We start from the raw sequence: 17,242 nt of genomic DNA, 5'->3' as shown, positions 1-17,242 counted from the left end.
ATATTCTTCATTTTTAAAAATGTGTTTTGTCTCAGTTTTCTGAAACTGATAGCCATCTTATTTTTCTATCGAATGTGCTCACTTAGTTCCAGACGCTGATTCGAGTCGTTGTCCGCTGACCTGAAGGGTTGCCGGGTGACGGACCCCCACGATTTCTAGTGACGGCCTATCCCTCATTCCTCAACCACCTCTTTCACAGTCAGATATGTCAACCTTAAATTTTCCACAGATTTTGATAAGGACTTCAATTTCTCATTATGTAAATTCCATATAATATTATTTTTTAAAGCTGCTCATCTCACGATACTCATCTTGGGTCAAGACTAAAGAAGGTCATATCTGCACCTCCAAACCTTATACTTGTGGAAAAATAGATGAGATGATAATTGTGCAGTTGCGTCTTGTCTAGTGATGATGGTCGACAGGTGTTGTATGTTTTCATGACTTCATAACATCTGATCATTTTCTCTGCTCCGCAGTGATGCCTCCATTAGAAATTATTATGTCGTGTTAGGAGCCTACAAGCTTGAACTTGACAATCCTAATGAAGCCGTCCGTGGTCTGGTGTTTGCTCTAATCCATCCCCAGTATCAAAATTGGCAGCACAACTGGGACATCGCGTTACTAAAGCTCGACAGTCCGGTCAAGGACACCACGTATATCCAGCCCATCTGCCTGCCCGCCGCCTCCGTCACCTTCCCCTGTGGCATGGACTGTTGGGTCACTGGCTGGGGAGACACTGCATCGGGAGGTGAGGGACACTTCTAAATTACTCTAATGTTCAAGATGATGGTGACCGTTTGACTTTGTTGGGATTTTATAGCTGTGATAGTGTAGTGCGGAGCGGGGCGGTAGCAGCGGATGAGGAACTCGTCTTCTCCTATCCCGCCCCGGCGCAGTACATGAAAGTGTTGGGTGTTGGTGTTAGTGTGCACCCGTACAGGCCGCTTTTAGACGATGGTGTTTGCTGGCCAGGATCCTGAATTCCACAGATTAATAATGCAAATTGCCTCTTCTGAGAAAAAGAGAACTTAACTCTATAGCGCCACCGGTTGGAAGTAGCGATCCTACAAGTCACAATCAACCCTTTAACGAGTCGTGCAATATGACTTACGATAAAAGCCAAATCAGTATCTCAATTCGCAGACACGGTGTTTTGGGCTGTTGGCCCTCGTCAGTGCGAAGCATGAGAACTGATTTGGCTAGGTGAGAGGCTCTGGACTGGGGTCTAAGGAGTAATAAAGGAGACTTCCATTCAAACATGGGGACTTTACTGAGCTAGATAACGGTTATGTACAAGGGATAACAGGTTTACAGTCTTAAGCATGTTTCCGTCAAAATGAGACGTCTTTTCATTCCCACTGCGTCCTTCCTCTGTAGGCTACTCCAGGGCTCTGCAGCTTATCTGTCTGGTCTCTATGTTGCCGCAACCCAGCTTCTAGGCCACAGTTCTACACAGCGAGTTCTTTCTACTCGCTCAGCAGTTCCGCATCCTATCACATCCGGCACTACCAAGCTCTCGGGTATCCTGTGACTCGGCATCTCATCCGCTAACATCTTCACAAGGGTCACTCAGACTCGTCAGTCACTCTCCTCAGGATCTCGCTATTCTTCGCTCCAGTCTCCTCTGGCTGTAGTTCACCCCTTGGCAGCACTGCACATTTGTTGCTCTCCAACTCCTAACTACCTCTATCCAGGAAGCACAGTGCTGTCCCTATGACTAAGCCAAGCCATCCCACTGTGGGCTAGTCCTAACACTTAACTACTTCTGACCCTGCTGTCTGTTGCTGGGCAGAACTTCATTACACTACACACTATGCACTGCATTACTTATCGTATACCTTTATCTATCACATCCAGCATTACAATACATTACGCGTATTACACTTCAACACTTATCACACTCTATGTCATAGCGTGACAGTTCAGTCCACATCCTTACAATAGCTAGCATTATCTGCTTCGTACTTGTTCATTTCAATTTCAAGCTTTTGATTTTGTAAGAAGTTTCTTGAAGACTTTTTTTAGAAATATCTTATTTTGTAATGATCAATTCTGTCCAAAAAATATTAAATCAAGAAACGGAAGAGAAACAACAGAAAATAAAGAAATGGTGAAGGGAAGAACTGAACGATATTTTACATTATGGGAGGTGGAGACTCGGTAATCTTCTACTTAGTTATTTTTCTTAACTTGTACTAATCCTTACTTCTATTGACCATACAGAACCTATGATCCCAAAAGCTATATGGCCAAGAGATTGGTAAGATTTTGATGGATGCTCCAGCTACGATTGAGGTTCTACACATGGGCCCCATCCTACATGACCTTGAAGTAGCCGAGAAGTCCATGTGACACTTAATGTGTTTCCTTCTTTTCTTAGTAAATCTGCCGTCCCCGTTGACTCTTCAGAAGGTGATGATACCGCTGATCGACTACAAGACGTGTGACGCACTGTATCACATAGACTCACAGACCAGCAGCTCTGTTACCTTAGTGTATGACACCATGATATGTGCCGGATATTCAAAAGGAGGGAAAGACTCCTGCCAGGTGAGGGAGTGTTGACTCTTACAATGTTGTGTAAAAGTTCGGTCACCCTTGATCTAACTCAATGCCTTGTTAATGTTTTAAGAATGATACAGTTAATGGGGTTGTTGGGTTTAAAAAAGCCATTTCTCATCAAGTCATATGGTTCCCAAGTTTTGCTTCTCAGTTAGTTTTTCAGAGCAAAAAGGGTATACTCCAAGTGTCTTTATTGTCCGTATGGTGGCGCTACATCTGTGATGCAGCTCTCTGATAGAAAAGGTTGGAGTGACAAGGTGGGGGTCAGTTTGGTGCCAATAAGTGAGACCAGCAGGACATGTGCTGATAGACGCCATGGCAGAGTCACCAGTTCGGCCCCAGGGGCATTGTGCTCCAGTGAGCGGGACCCAGACAACAATGGTCGAGACCTGTGAGCCAGACTACACCTGTCAAAACCTGAGGCCTAGTCATGCGCCGGTCAAGACCTGCATGTGTCTGTCGAAACCCAAGACCCAACCCTCATCCATCCTAACTCTACAGACGACCATCGCAGATCAAGCACCTAAGACCGAGTGTGGACTCCAATCCAGAAGTTGAAGTCCACTGCGGTGACTGGGAGGAACGAGTGAGTCGGGCCGTTTCTTCCTGCACTAACGCATGGTACAGGGTACAATCTGGGGCAGTGCAGTGTATGGGAATGGGACTGGCCAGTGTGAGGAAGGCCCAGAAAGCTTTAATAGACTTTGCTAGACTTGCGGCATAGTGGGAAAACCCGGTGAGAGCCTATAACTTGTATAGAAACACATCAATTACACCTTTACCCCTACACTCACCGGGAATCAGATAGGAAAGAGGAATTCGGCTGTACCAGTTCTTTTGTGTTTGTTGTCACCTTTGCTGATACTGTGTTCTGACATATTCTGTTCTCACACGGTTTACTTCCTGTTCAAAACTACCCCTTATATCTGCATTAAGGAGAACACACTGTTAGGTTGGTTGCTTCCGCCTTGTCCCTATCTACGTCTTGAATCTGGTAACCGGTCTACAGCCACATGTCACATTTGTTTGTTTTGGGACATTTCTGGTTTTCTATCAGTCTATACAAGTCCAAGAGTCTTAAGGCCCCGTCTCACATAGCGAGATCGCTAGCGAGATCGCTGCTGAGTCACAAGTTTTGTGACGCAACAGCGACCTCCATAGCGATCTCGCTATGTGTGACACGTACCAGCGATCAGGCCCCTGCTGCGAGATCGCTGGTCGTGTCGGAATGGCCTGGACCTTTTTTTGGTCGTTGAGGCCCCGCTGACATCGCTGAATCGGTGTGTGTGACACCGATCCAGCGATGTCTTCACTGGTAACCAGGGTAAACATCGGGTTACTAAGCGCAGGGCCGCGCTTAGTAACCCGATGTTTACCCTGGTTACCAGCGTAAATGTAAAAAAAAACAAACAGTACATACTCGCCTTTCGGTGTCCAGGTCCCTTGCCGTCTGCTTCCTGCTCTCACTGACTGCCGGCCGTACAGTGAGAAGTGAGAGCACAGCGGTGACGTCACCGCTGCGCTCTGCTCTCACTGTACGGCCGGATCTCAGTCAGAGCAGGAAGCAGACGGCAGGGGACCTGGACACCGAAAGGCGAGTATGTACTGTTTGTTTTTTTTGGTAACCAGGGTAAACATCGGGTTACTAAGCGCGGCCCTGCGCTTAGTAACCCGATGTTTACCCTGGTTACCCGGGTGCTGCAGGGGGACTTCGGCATCGTTGAAGACAGTTTCAACGATGCCGAAGTCGTTCCCCTGATCGTTGGTCGCTGGAGAGCTGTCTGTGTGACAGCTCCCCAGCGACCACACAGCGACTTACCAACGATCACGGCCAGGTCGTATCGCTGGTCCTGATCGTTGGTAAATCGCTTAGTGAGACGGGGCCTTAAATCTCCTCTGAGCTGTGAAAGTGAAGACAAACTCTTCTTTTTCTCTTGGGCTTGATCTTTGCTGATTTTCATGAACCCTTTGGACCCACTGACTCTCAGCCAAACTCTATAATGTTCCTACAAGTCTAAGATCTCAGAACCTATTGTGCATTAAGTATCTGGGTATTGTCTTTCAGGGAGACTCCGGGGGACCTCTCGTGTGTAAGGTGAATGGTGTCTGGTACCAGCCTGGTGTTGTTAGCTGGGGAGCTGGATGTGCTTTACCCAACCGCCCCGGGGTCTACACCCTGGTAACCGCCTACCAGTCCTGGATCCAGTCTCACATACCAGAGCTGAGCTTCCATAATGTGACCGATATCCCACAACCTTCCCAGAAATGCAGAGGGAACATGAACGCGGCTTGCTATTTTTTGACACTCCTCATTGTCACAGTCTTACTATCAGCTCGTCTTTAAGAACAAATCCTGATTTCTTTTATCATCAGGCGTTTGGATGGAAAATGTTAAAAGTGCAATATATTTCTCACATAAAAATAAACACAAGAACAACAGAAAAAAAGAAAGTGTTACATTTCTGATTCATGAAAACAATGACGAATTTCTCACTGTTCTGCCAGAAATCAGGCATTGAATGGATGAGATTTAGTCCCGAGACATTGTGTGTACAGTGGACGTCTCTGCGACCAGAGAATTGTACTGGGATTTACACTCCGACCAGAGAATTGTACCGGGATTTACACTCCGACCAGAGAATTGTACCGCGATTTACACTCCGACCAGAGAATTGTACCGGGATTTACCCTCCGACCAGAGAATTGTACCGGGATTTACACTCCGACCAGAGAATTGTACCGCGATTTACACTCCGACCAGAGAATTGTACCGGGATTTATACTCCGACCAGAGAATTGTACCGCGATTTACACTCCGACCAGAGAATTGTACCGCGATTTACACTCCGACCAGAGAATTGTACCGCGATTTACACTCCGACCAGAGAATTGTACCGGGATTTATACTCCGACCAGAGAATTGTACCGCGATTTACACTCCGACCAGAGAATTGTACCGCGATTTACACTCCGACCAGAGAATTGTACCGCGATTTACACTCCGACCAGAGAATTGTACCGCGATTTACACTCCGACCAGAGAATTGTACCGGGATTTATACTCCGACCAGAGAATTGTACCGCGATTTACACTCCGACCAGAGAACTGTACCGCGATTTACACTCCGACCAGAGAATTGTAACTCGATTTACACTCCGACCAGAGAATTGTACCGGGATTTATACTCCGACCAGAGAATTGTACCGCGATTTACACTCCTACCAGAGAATTGTACCGCGATTTACACTCCGACCAGAGAATTGTAACTCGATTTACACTCCGACCAGAGAATTGTACCGGGATTTATACTCCGACCAGAGAATTGTACCGCGATTTACACTCCGACCAGAGAATTGTACCAGGATTTACACTCCGACCAGAGAATTGTACCGGGATTTACACTCCGACCAGAGAATTGTATCGCGATTTACACTCCGACCAGAGAATTGTACCGGGATTTATACTCCGACCAGAGAATTGTACCGCGATTTACACTCCGACCAGAGAATTGTACCGCGATTTACACTCCGACCAGAGAATTGTACCGCGATTTACACTCCGACCAGAGAATTGTACCGCGATTTACACTCCGACCAGAGAATTGTACCGGGATTTATACTCCGACCAGAGAATTGTACCGCGATTTACACTCCGACCAGAGAATTGTACCGCGATTTACACTCCGACCAGAGAATTGTAACTCGATTTACACTCCGACCAGAGAATTGTACCGGGATTTATACTCCGACCAGAGAATTGTACCGCGATTTACACTCCGACCAGAGAATTGTACCGCGATTTACCCTCCGACCAGAGAATTGTACCGCGATTTACACTCCGACCAGAGAATTGTACCGCGATTTACACTCCGGCCAGAGAATTGTAACTCGATTTACACTCCGACCAGAGAATTGTACCGCGATTTACACTCTGACCAGAGAATTGTACCGCGATTTACACTCCCACCAGAGAATTGTAACTCGATTTACACTCCGACCAGAGAATTGTACCGCGATTTACACTCCGACCAGAGAATTGTACCGCGATTTACACTCCGACCAGAGAATTGTACCGCGATTTACACTCTGACCAGAGAATTGTACCGCGATTTACACTCCTACCAGAGAATTGTACCGCGATTTACACTCCGACCAGAGAATTGTACCGCGATTTACACTCCGACCAGAGAATGGTACCGCGATTTACACTCCGACCAGAGAATTGTACCGCGATTTACACTCCTACCAGAGAATTGTAACTCGATTTACACTCCGACCAGAGAATTGTACCGCGATTTACACTCCGACCAGAGAATTGTACCGCGATTTACACTCCGACCAGAGAATGATACCGCGATTTACACTCCGACCAGAGAATTGTACCGCGATTTACACTCCTACCAGAGAATTGTAACTCGATTTACACTCCGACCAGAGAATTGTACCGCGATTTACACTCCGACAAGAGAATTGTACCGCGATTTACACTCCTACCAGAGAATTGTAACTCGATTTACACTCCGACCAGAGAATTGTACCGCGATTTACACTCCGACCAGAGAATTGTACCGCGATTTACACTCCTACCAGAGAATTGTTACTCGATTTACACTCCGACCAGAGAATTGTACCGCGATTTAACCTCCGACCAGAGAATTGTACCACGTTTTACAATCCGACCAGAGAATTGTACCGCGATTTACACTCTGACCAGAGAATTGTACCGCGATTTACACTCCTACCAGAGAATTGTACTGTGATTTACCCTCCGACCAGAGAATTGTACAGCAATTTACACTCCGACCAGAGAATTGTACCGGGATTTACAATCCGACCAGAGAATTGTACCGCGATTTACACTCCTACCAGAGAATTGTAACTCGATTTACACTCCGACCAGAGAATTGTACCGCGATTTACACTCTGACCAGAGAATTGTACCGCGATTTACACTCCTACCAGAGAATTGTAACTCGATTTACACTCCGACCAGAGAATTGTACCGCGATTTACACTCCGACCAGAGAATTGTACCGCGATTTACACTCTGACCAGAGAATTGTACCGCGATTTACACTCCGACCAGAGAATTGTACCACGATTTACACTCCGACCAGAGAATTGTACCGCGATTTACACTCTGACCAGAGAATTGTACCGTGATTTACACTCCTACCAGAGAATTGTACCGCGATTTACACTCCGACCAGAGAATTGTACCGCGATTTACACTCCGACCAGAGAATGGTACCGCGATTTACACTCCGACCAGAGAATTGTACCGCGATTTACACTCCTACCAGAGAATTGTAACTCGATTTACACTCCGACCAGAGAATTGTACCGCGATTTACACTCCGACCAGAGAATTGCACCGCGATTTACACTCCGACCAGAGAATGGTACCGCGATTTACACTCCGACCAGAGAATTGTACCGCGATTTACACTCCTACCAGAGAATTGTAACTCGATTTACACTCCGACCAGAGAATTGTACCGCGATTTACACTCCGACAAGAGAATTGTACCGCGATTTACACTCCTACCAGAGAATTGTAACTCGATTTACACTCCGACCAGAGAATTGTACCGCGATTTACACTCCGACCAGAGAATTGTACCGCGATTTACACTCCGACCAGAGAATTGTACCACGATTTACACTCCTACCAGAGAATTGTTACTCGATTTACACTCCGACCAGAGAATTGTACCGCGATTTAACCTCCGACCAGAGAATTGTACCACGTTTTACAATCCGACCAGAGAATTGTACCGCGATTTACACTCTGACCAGAGAATTGTACCGCGATTTACACTCCTACCAGAGAATTGTACCGTGATTTACCCTCCGACCAGAGAATTGTACAGCAATTTACACTCCGACCAGAGAATTGTACCGGGATTTACACTCCTACCAGAGAATTGTACCGCGATTTACACTCCGACCAGAGAATTGTAACTCGATTTACACTCCGACCAGAGAATTGTACCGGGATTTATACTCCGACCAGAGAATTGTACCGCGATTTACACTCCTACCAGAGAATTGTATCGCGATTTACACTCCGACCAGAGAATTGTACCGGGATTTATACTCCGACCAGAGAATTGTACCGCGATTTACACTCCGACCAGAGAATTGTACCGCGATTTACACTCCGACCAGAGAATTGTACCGCGATTTACACTCCGACCAGAGAATTGTACCGCGATTTACACTCCGACCAGAGAATTGTACCGGGATTTATACTCCAACCAGAGAATTGTACCGCGATTTACACTCCGACCAGAGAATTGTACCGCGATTTACACTCCGACCAGAGAATTGTAACTCGATTTACACTCCGACCAGAGAATTGTACCGGGATTTATACTCCGACCAGAGAATTGTACCGCGATTTACACTCCGACCAGAGAATTGTACCGCGATTTACCCTCCGACCAGAGAATTGTACCGCGATTTACACTCCGACCAGAGAATTGTACCGCGATTTACACTCCGACCAGAGAATTGTAACTCGATTTACACTCCGACCAGAGAATTGTACCGCGATTTACACTCTGACCAGAGAATTGTACCGCGATTTACACTCCTACCAGAGAATTGTAACTCGATTTACACTCCGACCAGAGAATTGTACCGCGATTTACACTACGACCAGAGAATTGTACCGCGATTTACACTCCGACCAGAGAATTGTACCGCGATTTACACTCTGACCAGAGAATTGTACCGCGATTTACACTCCGACCAGAGAATTGTACCGCGATTTACACTCCGACCAGAGAATGGTACCGCGATTTACACTCCGACCAGAGAATTGTACCGCAATTTACACTCCTACCAGAGAATTGTAACTCGATTTACACTCCGACCAGAGAATTGTACCGCGATTTACACTCCGACCAGAGAATTGTACCGCGATTTACACTCCGACCAGAGAATGATACCGCGATTTACACTCCGACCAGAGAATTGTACCGCGATTTACACTCCTACCAGAGAATTGTAACTCGATTTACACTCCGACCAGAGAATTGTACCGCGATTTACACTCCGACAAGAGAATTGTACCGCGATTTACACTCCTACCAGAGAATTGTAACTCGATTTACACTCCGACCAGAGAATTGTACCGCGATTTACACTCCGACCAGAGAATTGTACCGCGATTTACACTCCTACCAGAGAATTGTTACTCGATTTACACTCCGACCAGAGAATTGTACCGCGATTTACCCTCCGACCAGAGAATTGTACCGCGATTTACACTCCTACCAGAGAATTGTACCGCGATTTACACTCCGACCAGAGAATTGTAACTCGATTTACACTCCGACCAGAGAATTGTACCGGGATTTATACTCCGACCAGAGAATTGTACCGCGATTTACACTCCTACCAGAGAATTGTATCGCGATTTACACTCCGACCAGAGAATTGTACCGGGATTTATACTCCGACCAGAGAATTGTACCGCGATTTACACTCCGACCAGAGAATTGTACCGCGATTTACACTCCGAACAGAGAATTGTACCGCGATTTACACTCCGACCAGAGAATTGTACCGCGATTTACACTCCGACCAGAGAATTGTACCGGGATTTATACTCCGACCAGAGAATTGTACCGCGATTTACACTCCGACCAGAGAATTGTACCGTGATTTACACTCCGACCAGAGAATTGTAACTCGATTTACACTCCGACCAGAGAATTGTACCGGGATTTATACTCCGACCAGAGAATTGTACCGCGATTTACACTCCGACCAGAGAATTGTACCGCGATTTACCCTCCGACCAGAGAATTGTACCGCGATTTACACTCCGACCAGAGAATTGTACCGCGATTTACACTCCGACCAGAGAATTGTAACTCGATTTACACTCCGACCAGAGAATTGTACCGCGATTTACACTCCGACCAGAGAATTGTACCGCGATTTACACTCTGACCAGAGAATTGTACCGCGATTTACACTCCGACCAGAGAATTGTACCGCGATTTACACTCCGACCAGAGAATGGTACCGCGATTTACACTCCGACCAGAGAATTGTACCGCAATTTACACTCCTACCAGAGAATTGTAACTCGATTTACACTCCGACCAGAGAATTGTACCGCGATTTACACTCCGACCAGAGAATTGTACCGCGATTTACACTCCGACCAGAGAATGATACCGCGATTTACACTCCGACCAGAGAATTATACCGCGATTTACACTCCTACCAGAGAATTGTAACTCGATTTACACTCCGACCAGAGAATTGTACCGCGATTTACACTCCGACAAGAGAATTGTACCGCGATTTACACTCCTACCAGAGAATTGTAACTCGATTTACACTCCGACCAGAGAATTGTACCGCGATTTACACTCCGACCAGAGAATTGTACCGCGATTTACACTCCTACCAGAGAATTGTTACTCGATTTACACTCCGACCAGAGAATTGTACCGCGATTTACCCTCCGACCAGAGAATTGTACCGCGATTTACACTCCTACCAGAGAATTGTACCGCGATTTACACTCCGACCAGAGAATTGTAACTCGATTTACACTCCGACCAGAGAATTGTACCGGGATTTATACTCCGACCAGAGAATTGTACCGCGATTTACACTCCTACCAGAGAATTGTATCGCGATTTACACTCCGACCAGAGAATTGTACCGGGATTTATACTCCGACCAGAGAATTGTACCGCGATTTACACTCCGACCAGAGAATTGTACCGCGATTTACACTCCGACCAGAGAATTGTACCGCGATTTACACTCCGACCAGAGAATTGTACCGCGATTTACACTCCGACCAGAGAATTGTACCGGGATTTATACTCCGACCAGAGAATTGTACCGCGATTTACACTCCGACCAGAGAATTGTACCGCGATTTACACTCCGACCAGAGAATTGTAACTCGATTTACACTCCGACCAGAGAATTGTACCGGGATTTATACTCCGACCAGAGAATTGTACCGCGATTTACACTCCGACCAGAGAATTGTACCGCGATTTACCCTCCGACCAGAGAATTGTACCGCGATTTACACTCCGACCAGAGAATTGTACCGCGATTTACACTCCGACCAGAGAATTGTACCGCGATTTACACTCCGACCAGAGAATGGTACCGCGATTTACACTCCGACCAGAGAATTGTACCGCGATTTACACTCCTACCAGAGAATTGTAACTCGATTTACACTCCGACCAGAGAATTGTACCGCGATTTACACTCCGACCAGAGAATTGTACCGCGATTTACACTCCGACCAGAGAATGATACCGCGATTTACACTCCGACCAGAGAATTGTACCGCGATTTACACTCCTACCAGAGAATTGTAACTCGATTTACACTCCGACCAGAGAATTGTACCGCGATTTACAATCCGACAAGAGAATTGTACTGCGATTTACACTCCTACCAGAGAATTGTAACTCGATTTACACTCCGACCAGAGAATTGTACCGCGATTTACACTCAGACCAGAGAATTGTACCGCGATTTACACTCCTACCAGAGAATTGTTACTCGATTTACACTCCGACCAGAGAATTGTACCGCGATTTAACCTCCGACCAGAGAATTGTACCACGTTTTACAATCCGACCAGAGAATTGTACCGCGATTTACACTCTGACCAGAGAATTGTACCGCGATTTACACTCCTACCAGAGAATTGTACCGTGATTTACCCTCCGACCAGAGAATTGTACAGCAATTTACACTCCGACCAGAGAATTGTACCGGGATTTACAATCCGACCAGAGAATTGTACCGCGATTTACACTCCTACCAGAGAATTGTAACTCGATTTACACTCCGACCAGAGAATTGTACCGCGATTTACACTCTGACCAGAGAATTGTACCGCGATTTACACTCCTACCAGAGAATTGTAACTCAATTTACACTCCGACCAGAGAATTGTACCGCGATTTACACTCCGACCAGAGAATTGTACCGCGATTTACACTCTGACCAGAGAATTGTACCGCGATTTACACTCCGACCAGAGAATTGTACCACGATTTACACTCCGACCAGAGAATTGTACCGCGATTTACACTCTGACCAGAGAATTGTACCGCGATTTACACTCCTACCAGAGAATTGTACCGCGATTTACACTCCGACCAGAGAATTGTACCGCGATTTACACTCCGACCAGAGAATGGTACCGCGATTTACACTCCGACCAGAGAATTGTACCGCGATTTACACTCCTACCAGAGAATTGTAACTCGATTTACACTCCGACCAGAGAATTGTACCGCGATTTACACTCCGACCAGAGAATTGTACCGCGATTTACACTCCGACCAGAGAATGGTACCGCGATTTACACTCCGACCAGAGAATTGTACCGCGATTTACACTCCTACCAGAGAATTGTAACTCGATTTACACTCCGACCAGAGAATTGTACCGCGATTTACACTCCGACCAGAGAATGGTACCGCGATTTACACTCCGACCAGAGAATTGTACCGCGATTTACACTCCTACCAGTGAATTGTAACTCGATTTACACTCCGACCAGAGAATTGTACCGCGATTTACACTCCGACCAGAGAATTGTACCGCGATTTACACTCCGACCAGAGAATTGTACCGCGATTTACACTCCGACCAGAGAATTGTACCGCGATTTACACTCCGACCAGAGAATTGTACCGGGATTTATACTCCGACCAGAGAATTGTACCGCGATTTACACTCCGACCAGAGAATTGTACCGCGATTTACACTCCGACCAGAGAATTGTAACTCGATTTACACTCCGACCAGAGAATTGTACCGGGATTTATACTCCGACCAGAGAATTGTACCGCGATTTACACTCCGACCAGAGAATTGTACCGCGATTTACCCTCCGACCAGAGAATTGTACCGCGATTTACACTCCGACCAGAGAATTGTACCGCGATTTACACTCCGACCAGAGAATTGTAACTCGATTTACACTCCTACCAGAGAATTGTACCGCGATTTACACTCTGACCAGAGAATTGTACCGCGATTTACACTCCTACCAGAGAATTGTACCGCGATTTACACTCCGACCAGAGAATTGTACCGCGATTTACACTCCGACCAGAGAATGGTACCGCGATTTACACTCCGACCAGAGAATTGTACCGCGATTTACACTCCTACCAGAGAATTGTAACTCGATTTACACTCCGACCAGAGAATTGTACCGCGATTTACACTCCGACCAGAGAATTGTACCGCGATTTACACTCCGACCAGAGAATGATACCGCGATTTACACTCCGACCAGAGAATTGTACCGCGATTTACACTCCTACCAGCGAATTGTAACTCGATTTACACTCCGACCAGAGAATTGTACCGCGATTTACAATCCGACAAGAGAATTGTACTGCGATTTACACTCCTACCAGAGAATTGTAACTCGATTTACACTCCGACCAGAGAATTGTACCGCGATTTACACTCCGACCAGAGAATTGTACCGCGATTTACACTCCTACCAGAGAATTGTTACTCGATTTACACTCCGACCAGAGAATTGTACCGCGATTTAACCTCCGACCAGAGAATTGTACCACGTTTTACAATCCGACCAGAGAATTGTACCGCGATTTACACTCTGACCAGAGAATTGTACCGCGATTTACACTCCTACCAGAGAATTGTACCGTGATTTACCCTCCGACCAGAGAATTGTACAGCAATTTACACTCCGACCAGAGAATTGTACCGGGATTTACAATCCGACCAGAGAATTGTACCGCGATTTACACTCCTACCAGAGAATTGTAACTCGATTTACACTCCGACCAGAGAATTGTACCGCGATTTACACTCTGACCAGAGAATTGTACCGCGATTTACACTCCTACCAGAGAATTGTAACTCGATTTACACTCCGACCAGAGAATTGTACCGCGATTTACACTCCGACCAGAGAATTGTACCGCGATTTACACTCTGACCAGAGAATTGTACCGCGATTTACACTCCGACCAGAGAATTGTACCACGATTTACACTCCGACCAGAGAATTGTACCGCGATTTACACTCTGACCAGAGAATTGTACCGCGATTTACACTCCTACCAGAGAATTGTACCGCGATTTACACTCCGACCAGAGAATTGTACCGCGATTTACACTCCGACCAGAGAATGGTACCGCGATTTACACTCCGACCAGAGAATTGTACCGCGATTTACACTCCTACCAGAGAATTGTAACTCGATTTACACTCCGACCAGAGAATTGTACCGCGATTTACACTCCGACCAGAGAATTGTACCGCGATTTACACTCCGACCAGAGAATGGTACCGCGATTTACACTCCGACCAGAGAATTGTACCGCGATTTACACTCCTACCAGAGAATTGTAACTCGATTTACACTCCGACCAGAGAATTGTACCGCGATTTACACTCCGACCAGAGAATGGTACCGCGATTTACACTCCGACCAGAGAATTGTACCGCGATTTACACTCCTACCAGTGAATTGTAACTCGATTTACACTCCGACCAGAGAATTGTACCGCGATTTACACTCCGACCAGAGAATTGTACCGCGATTTACACTCCGACCAGAGAATGGTACCGCGATTTACACTCCGACCAGAGAATTGTACCGCGATTTACACTCCTACCAGAGAATTGTAACTCGATTTACACTCCGACCAGAGAATTGTACCGCGATTTACACTCCGACAAGAGAATTGTACCGCGATTTACACTCCTACCAGAGAATTGTAACTCGATTTACACTCCGACCAGTGAATTGTACCGCGATTTACACTCCGACCAGAGAATTGTACCGCGATTTACACTCCGACCAGAGAATTGTACCACGATTTACACTCCTACCAGAGAATTGTTACTCGATTTACACTCCGACCAGAGAATTGTACCGCGATTTAACCTCCGACCAGAGAATTGTACCACGTTTTACAATCCGACCAGAGAATTGTACCGCGATTTACACTCTGACCAGAGAATTGTACCGCGATTTACACTCCTACCAGAGAATTGTACCGTGATTTACCCTCCGACCAGAGAATTGTACAGCAATTTACACTCCGACCAGAGAATTGTACCGGGATTTACACTCCTACCAGAGAATTGTACCGCGATTTACCCTCCGACCAGAGAATTGTACCGCGATTTACCCTCCGACCAGAGAATTGTACCGGGATTTACAATCCGACCAGAGAATTGTACCGCGATTTACACTCCTACCAGAGAATTGTACCGCGATTTACCCTCCGACCAGAGAATTGTACCGGGATTTACACTCCGACCAGAGAATTGTACCGGGATTTACACTCCGACCAGAGAATTGTACCGCGATTTACACTCCGACCAGAGAATTGTACCGCGATTTACACTCCGACCAGAGAATTGTACCGGGATTTATACTCCGACCAGAGAATTGTACCGCGATTTACACTCCGACCAGAGAATTGTACCGCGATTTACACTCCTACCAGAGAATTGTAACTCGATTTACACTCCGACCAGAGAATTGTACCTGGATTTACACTCCGACCAGAGAATTGTACCGGGATTTACACTCCGACCAGAGAATTGTACCGCGATTTACACTCCGACCAGAGAATTGTACCGCGATTTACACTCCGACCAGAGAATTGTACCGCGATCTACACTCCGACCAGAGGATTGTACCGCGATTTACACTCCGACCAGAGAATGGTACCGCGATTTACACTCCGAACAGAGAATTGTACCAGGATTTACACTCCGACCAGAGAATTGTACCGCGATTTACACTCCGACCAGAGAATTGTACCGCGATTTACACTCCGACCAGAGAATTGTACCAGGATTTACACTCCGACCAGAGAATTGTACCGCGATTTACACTCCGACCAGAGAATTGTACCGCGATTTACACTCCGACCAGAGAATTGTACCGTGATTTACCCTCCGACCAGAGAATTGTACCGCGATTTACACTCCTACCAGAGAATTGTAACTCGATTTACACTCCGACCAGAGAATTGTACCGCGATCTACACTCCGACCAGAGAATTGTACCGCGATTTACAGTCCGACCAGAGAATTGTACCGCGATTTACACTCCGTCTGGTTTTTCAGTTTAATTAAAAATTGGAGCAAAGGCTTGTAATCTATTAACATGAGCACTAGTTACCTACTGAAGCCCCTGACAATCCAACGCCGCCTGTCCACTGCTCCCTGGTGTTCTTAATCCCCAGGCGTCACATCTGCGACTCTTGACCTCTGGAGTCAATCACTGGGATCAGCGTTCTTGTCTCGTCCTCCTCAACTTTGAGTTCACTGATCGGCTGCAGAGGTCATTTTTTCTAGATGGCAAGTCAAGAAAGGAAGGAAAGTTGTGGAGTGGCAAAATGAAAAGTAGGGAAGTAATGCTTATTTTTCTTGAATTTCGATCTTTTTCTACCAAAGTTTCTACTTTTTTTCTGTTTGACACTCTTCCTATTTTTTCACATTTTGGATCCCGCTGATGTACAGAGGAGATAACCCTGAGGTTCATTGTTGTATCTGATCCTGCTGCTCTTTAATTAAAAATTTGATACAGATGTGGCTTCTTCCACCACATGTGTTTGCATCCAGCCTGTCTGGACGGGGTGGTATACTCCTTGTGTT

The 17,242-nt window shown here is 46.2% G+C and overlaps 1 protein-coding gene across 1 annotated transcript in view; it reads left to right on the top strand.

Annotated features, from left to right (window-relative positions):
* Window positions 1–17,242, top strand: part of LOC143785250 (transmembrane protease serine 9-like) — a 47,944-nt gene that overhangs the window by 5,960 nt on the left and 24,742 nt on the right. The window contains exons 3-5 of the mRNA XM_077273976.1: window positions 480–751; window positions 2,384–2,553; window positions 4,631–4,906. Coding sequence (XP_077130091.1) covers window positions 480–751; window positions 2,384–2,553; window positions 4,631–4,906 — 718 coding nt within the window. The remainder of the gene's footprint in view (window positions 1–479; window positions 752–2,383; window positions 2,554–4,630; window positions 4,907–17,242) is intronic.

The sequence above is a fragment of the Ranitomeya variabilis genome, chromosome 7 (assembly GCF_051348905.1).
Source record: "Ranitomeya variabilis isolate aRanVar5 chromosome 7, aRanVar5.hap1, whole genome shotgun sequence".
NCBI classification, from domain to species: Eukaryota; Metazoa; Chordata; class Amphibia; order Anura; family Dendrobatidae; genus Ranitomeya; species Ranitomeya variabilis.
The sequence above is the reverse complement of the archived record's forward strand: the minus strand, read 5'-3'. Positions and strand labels throughout refer to the sequence as shown.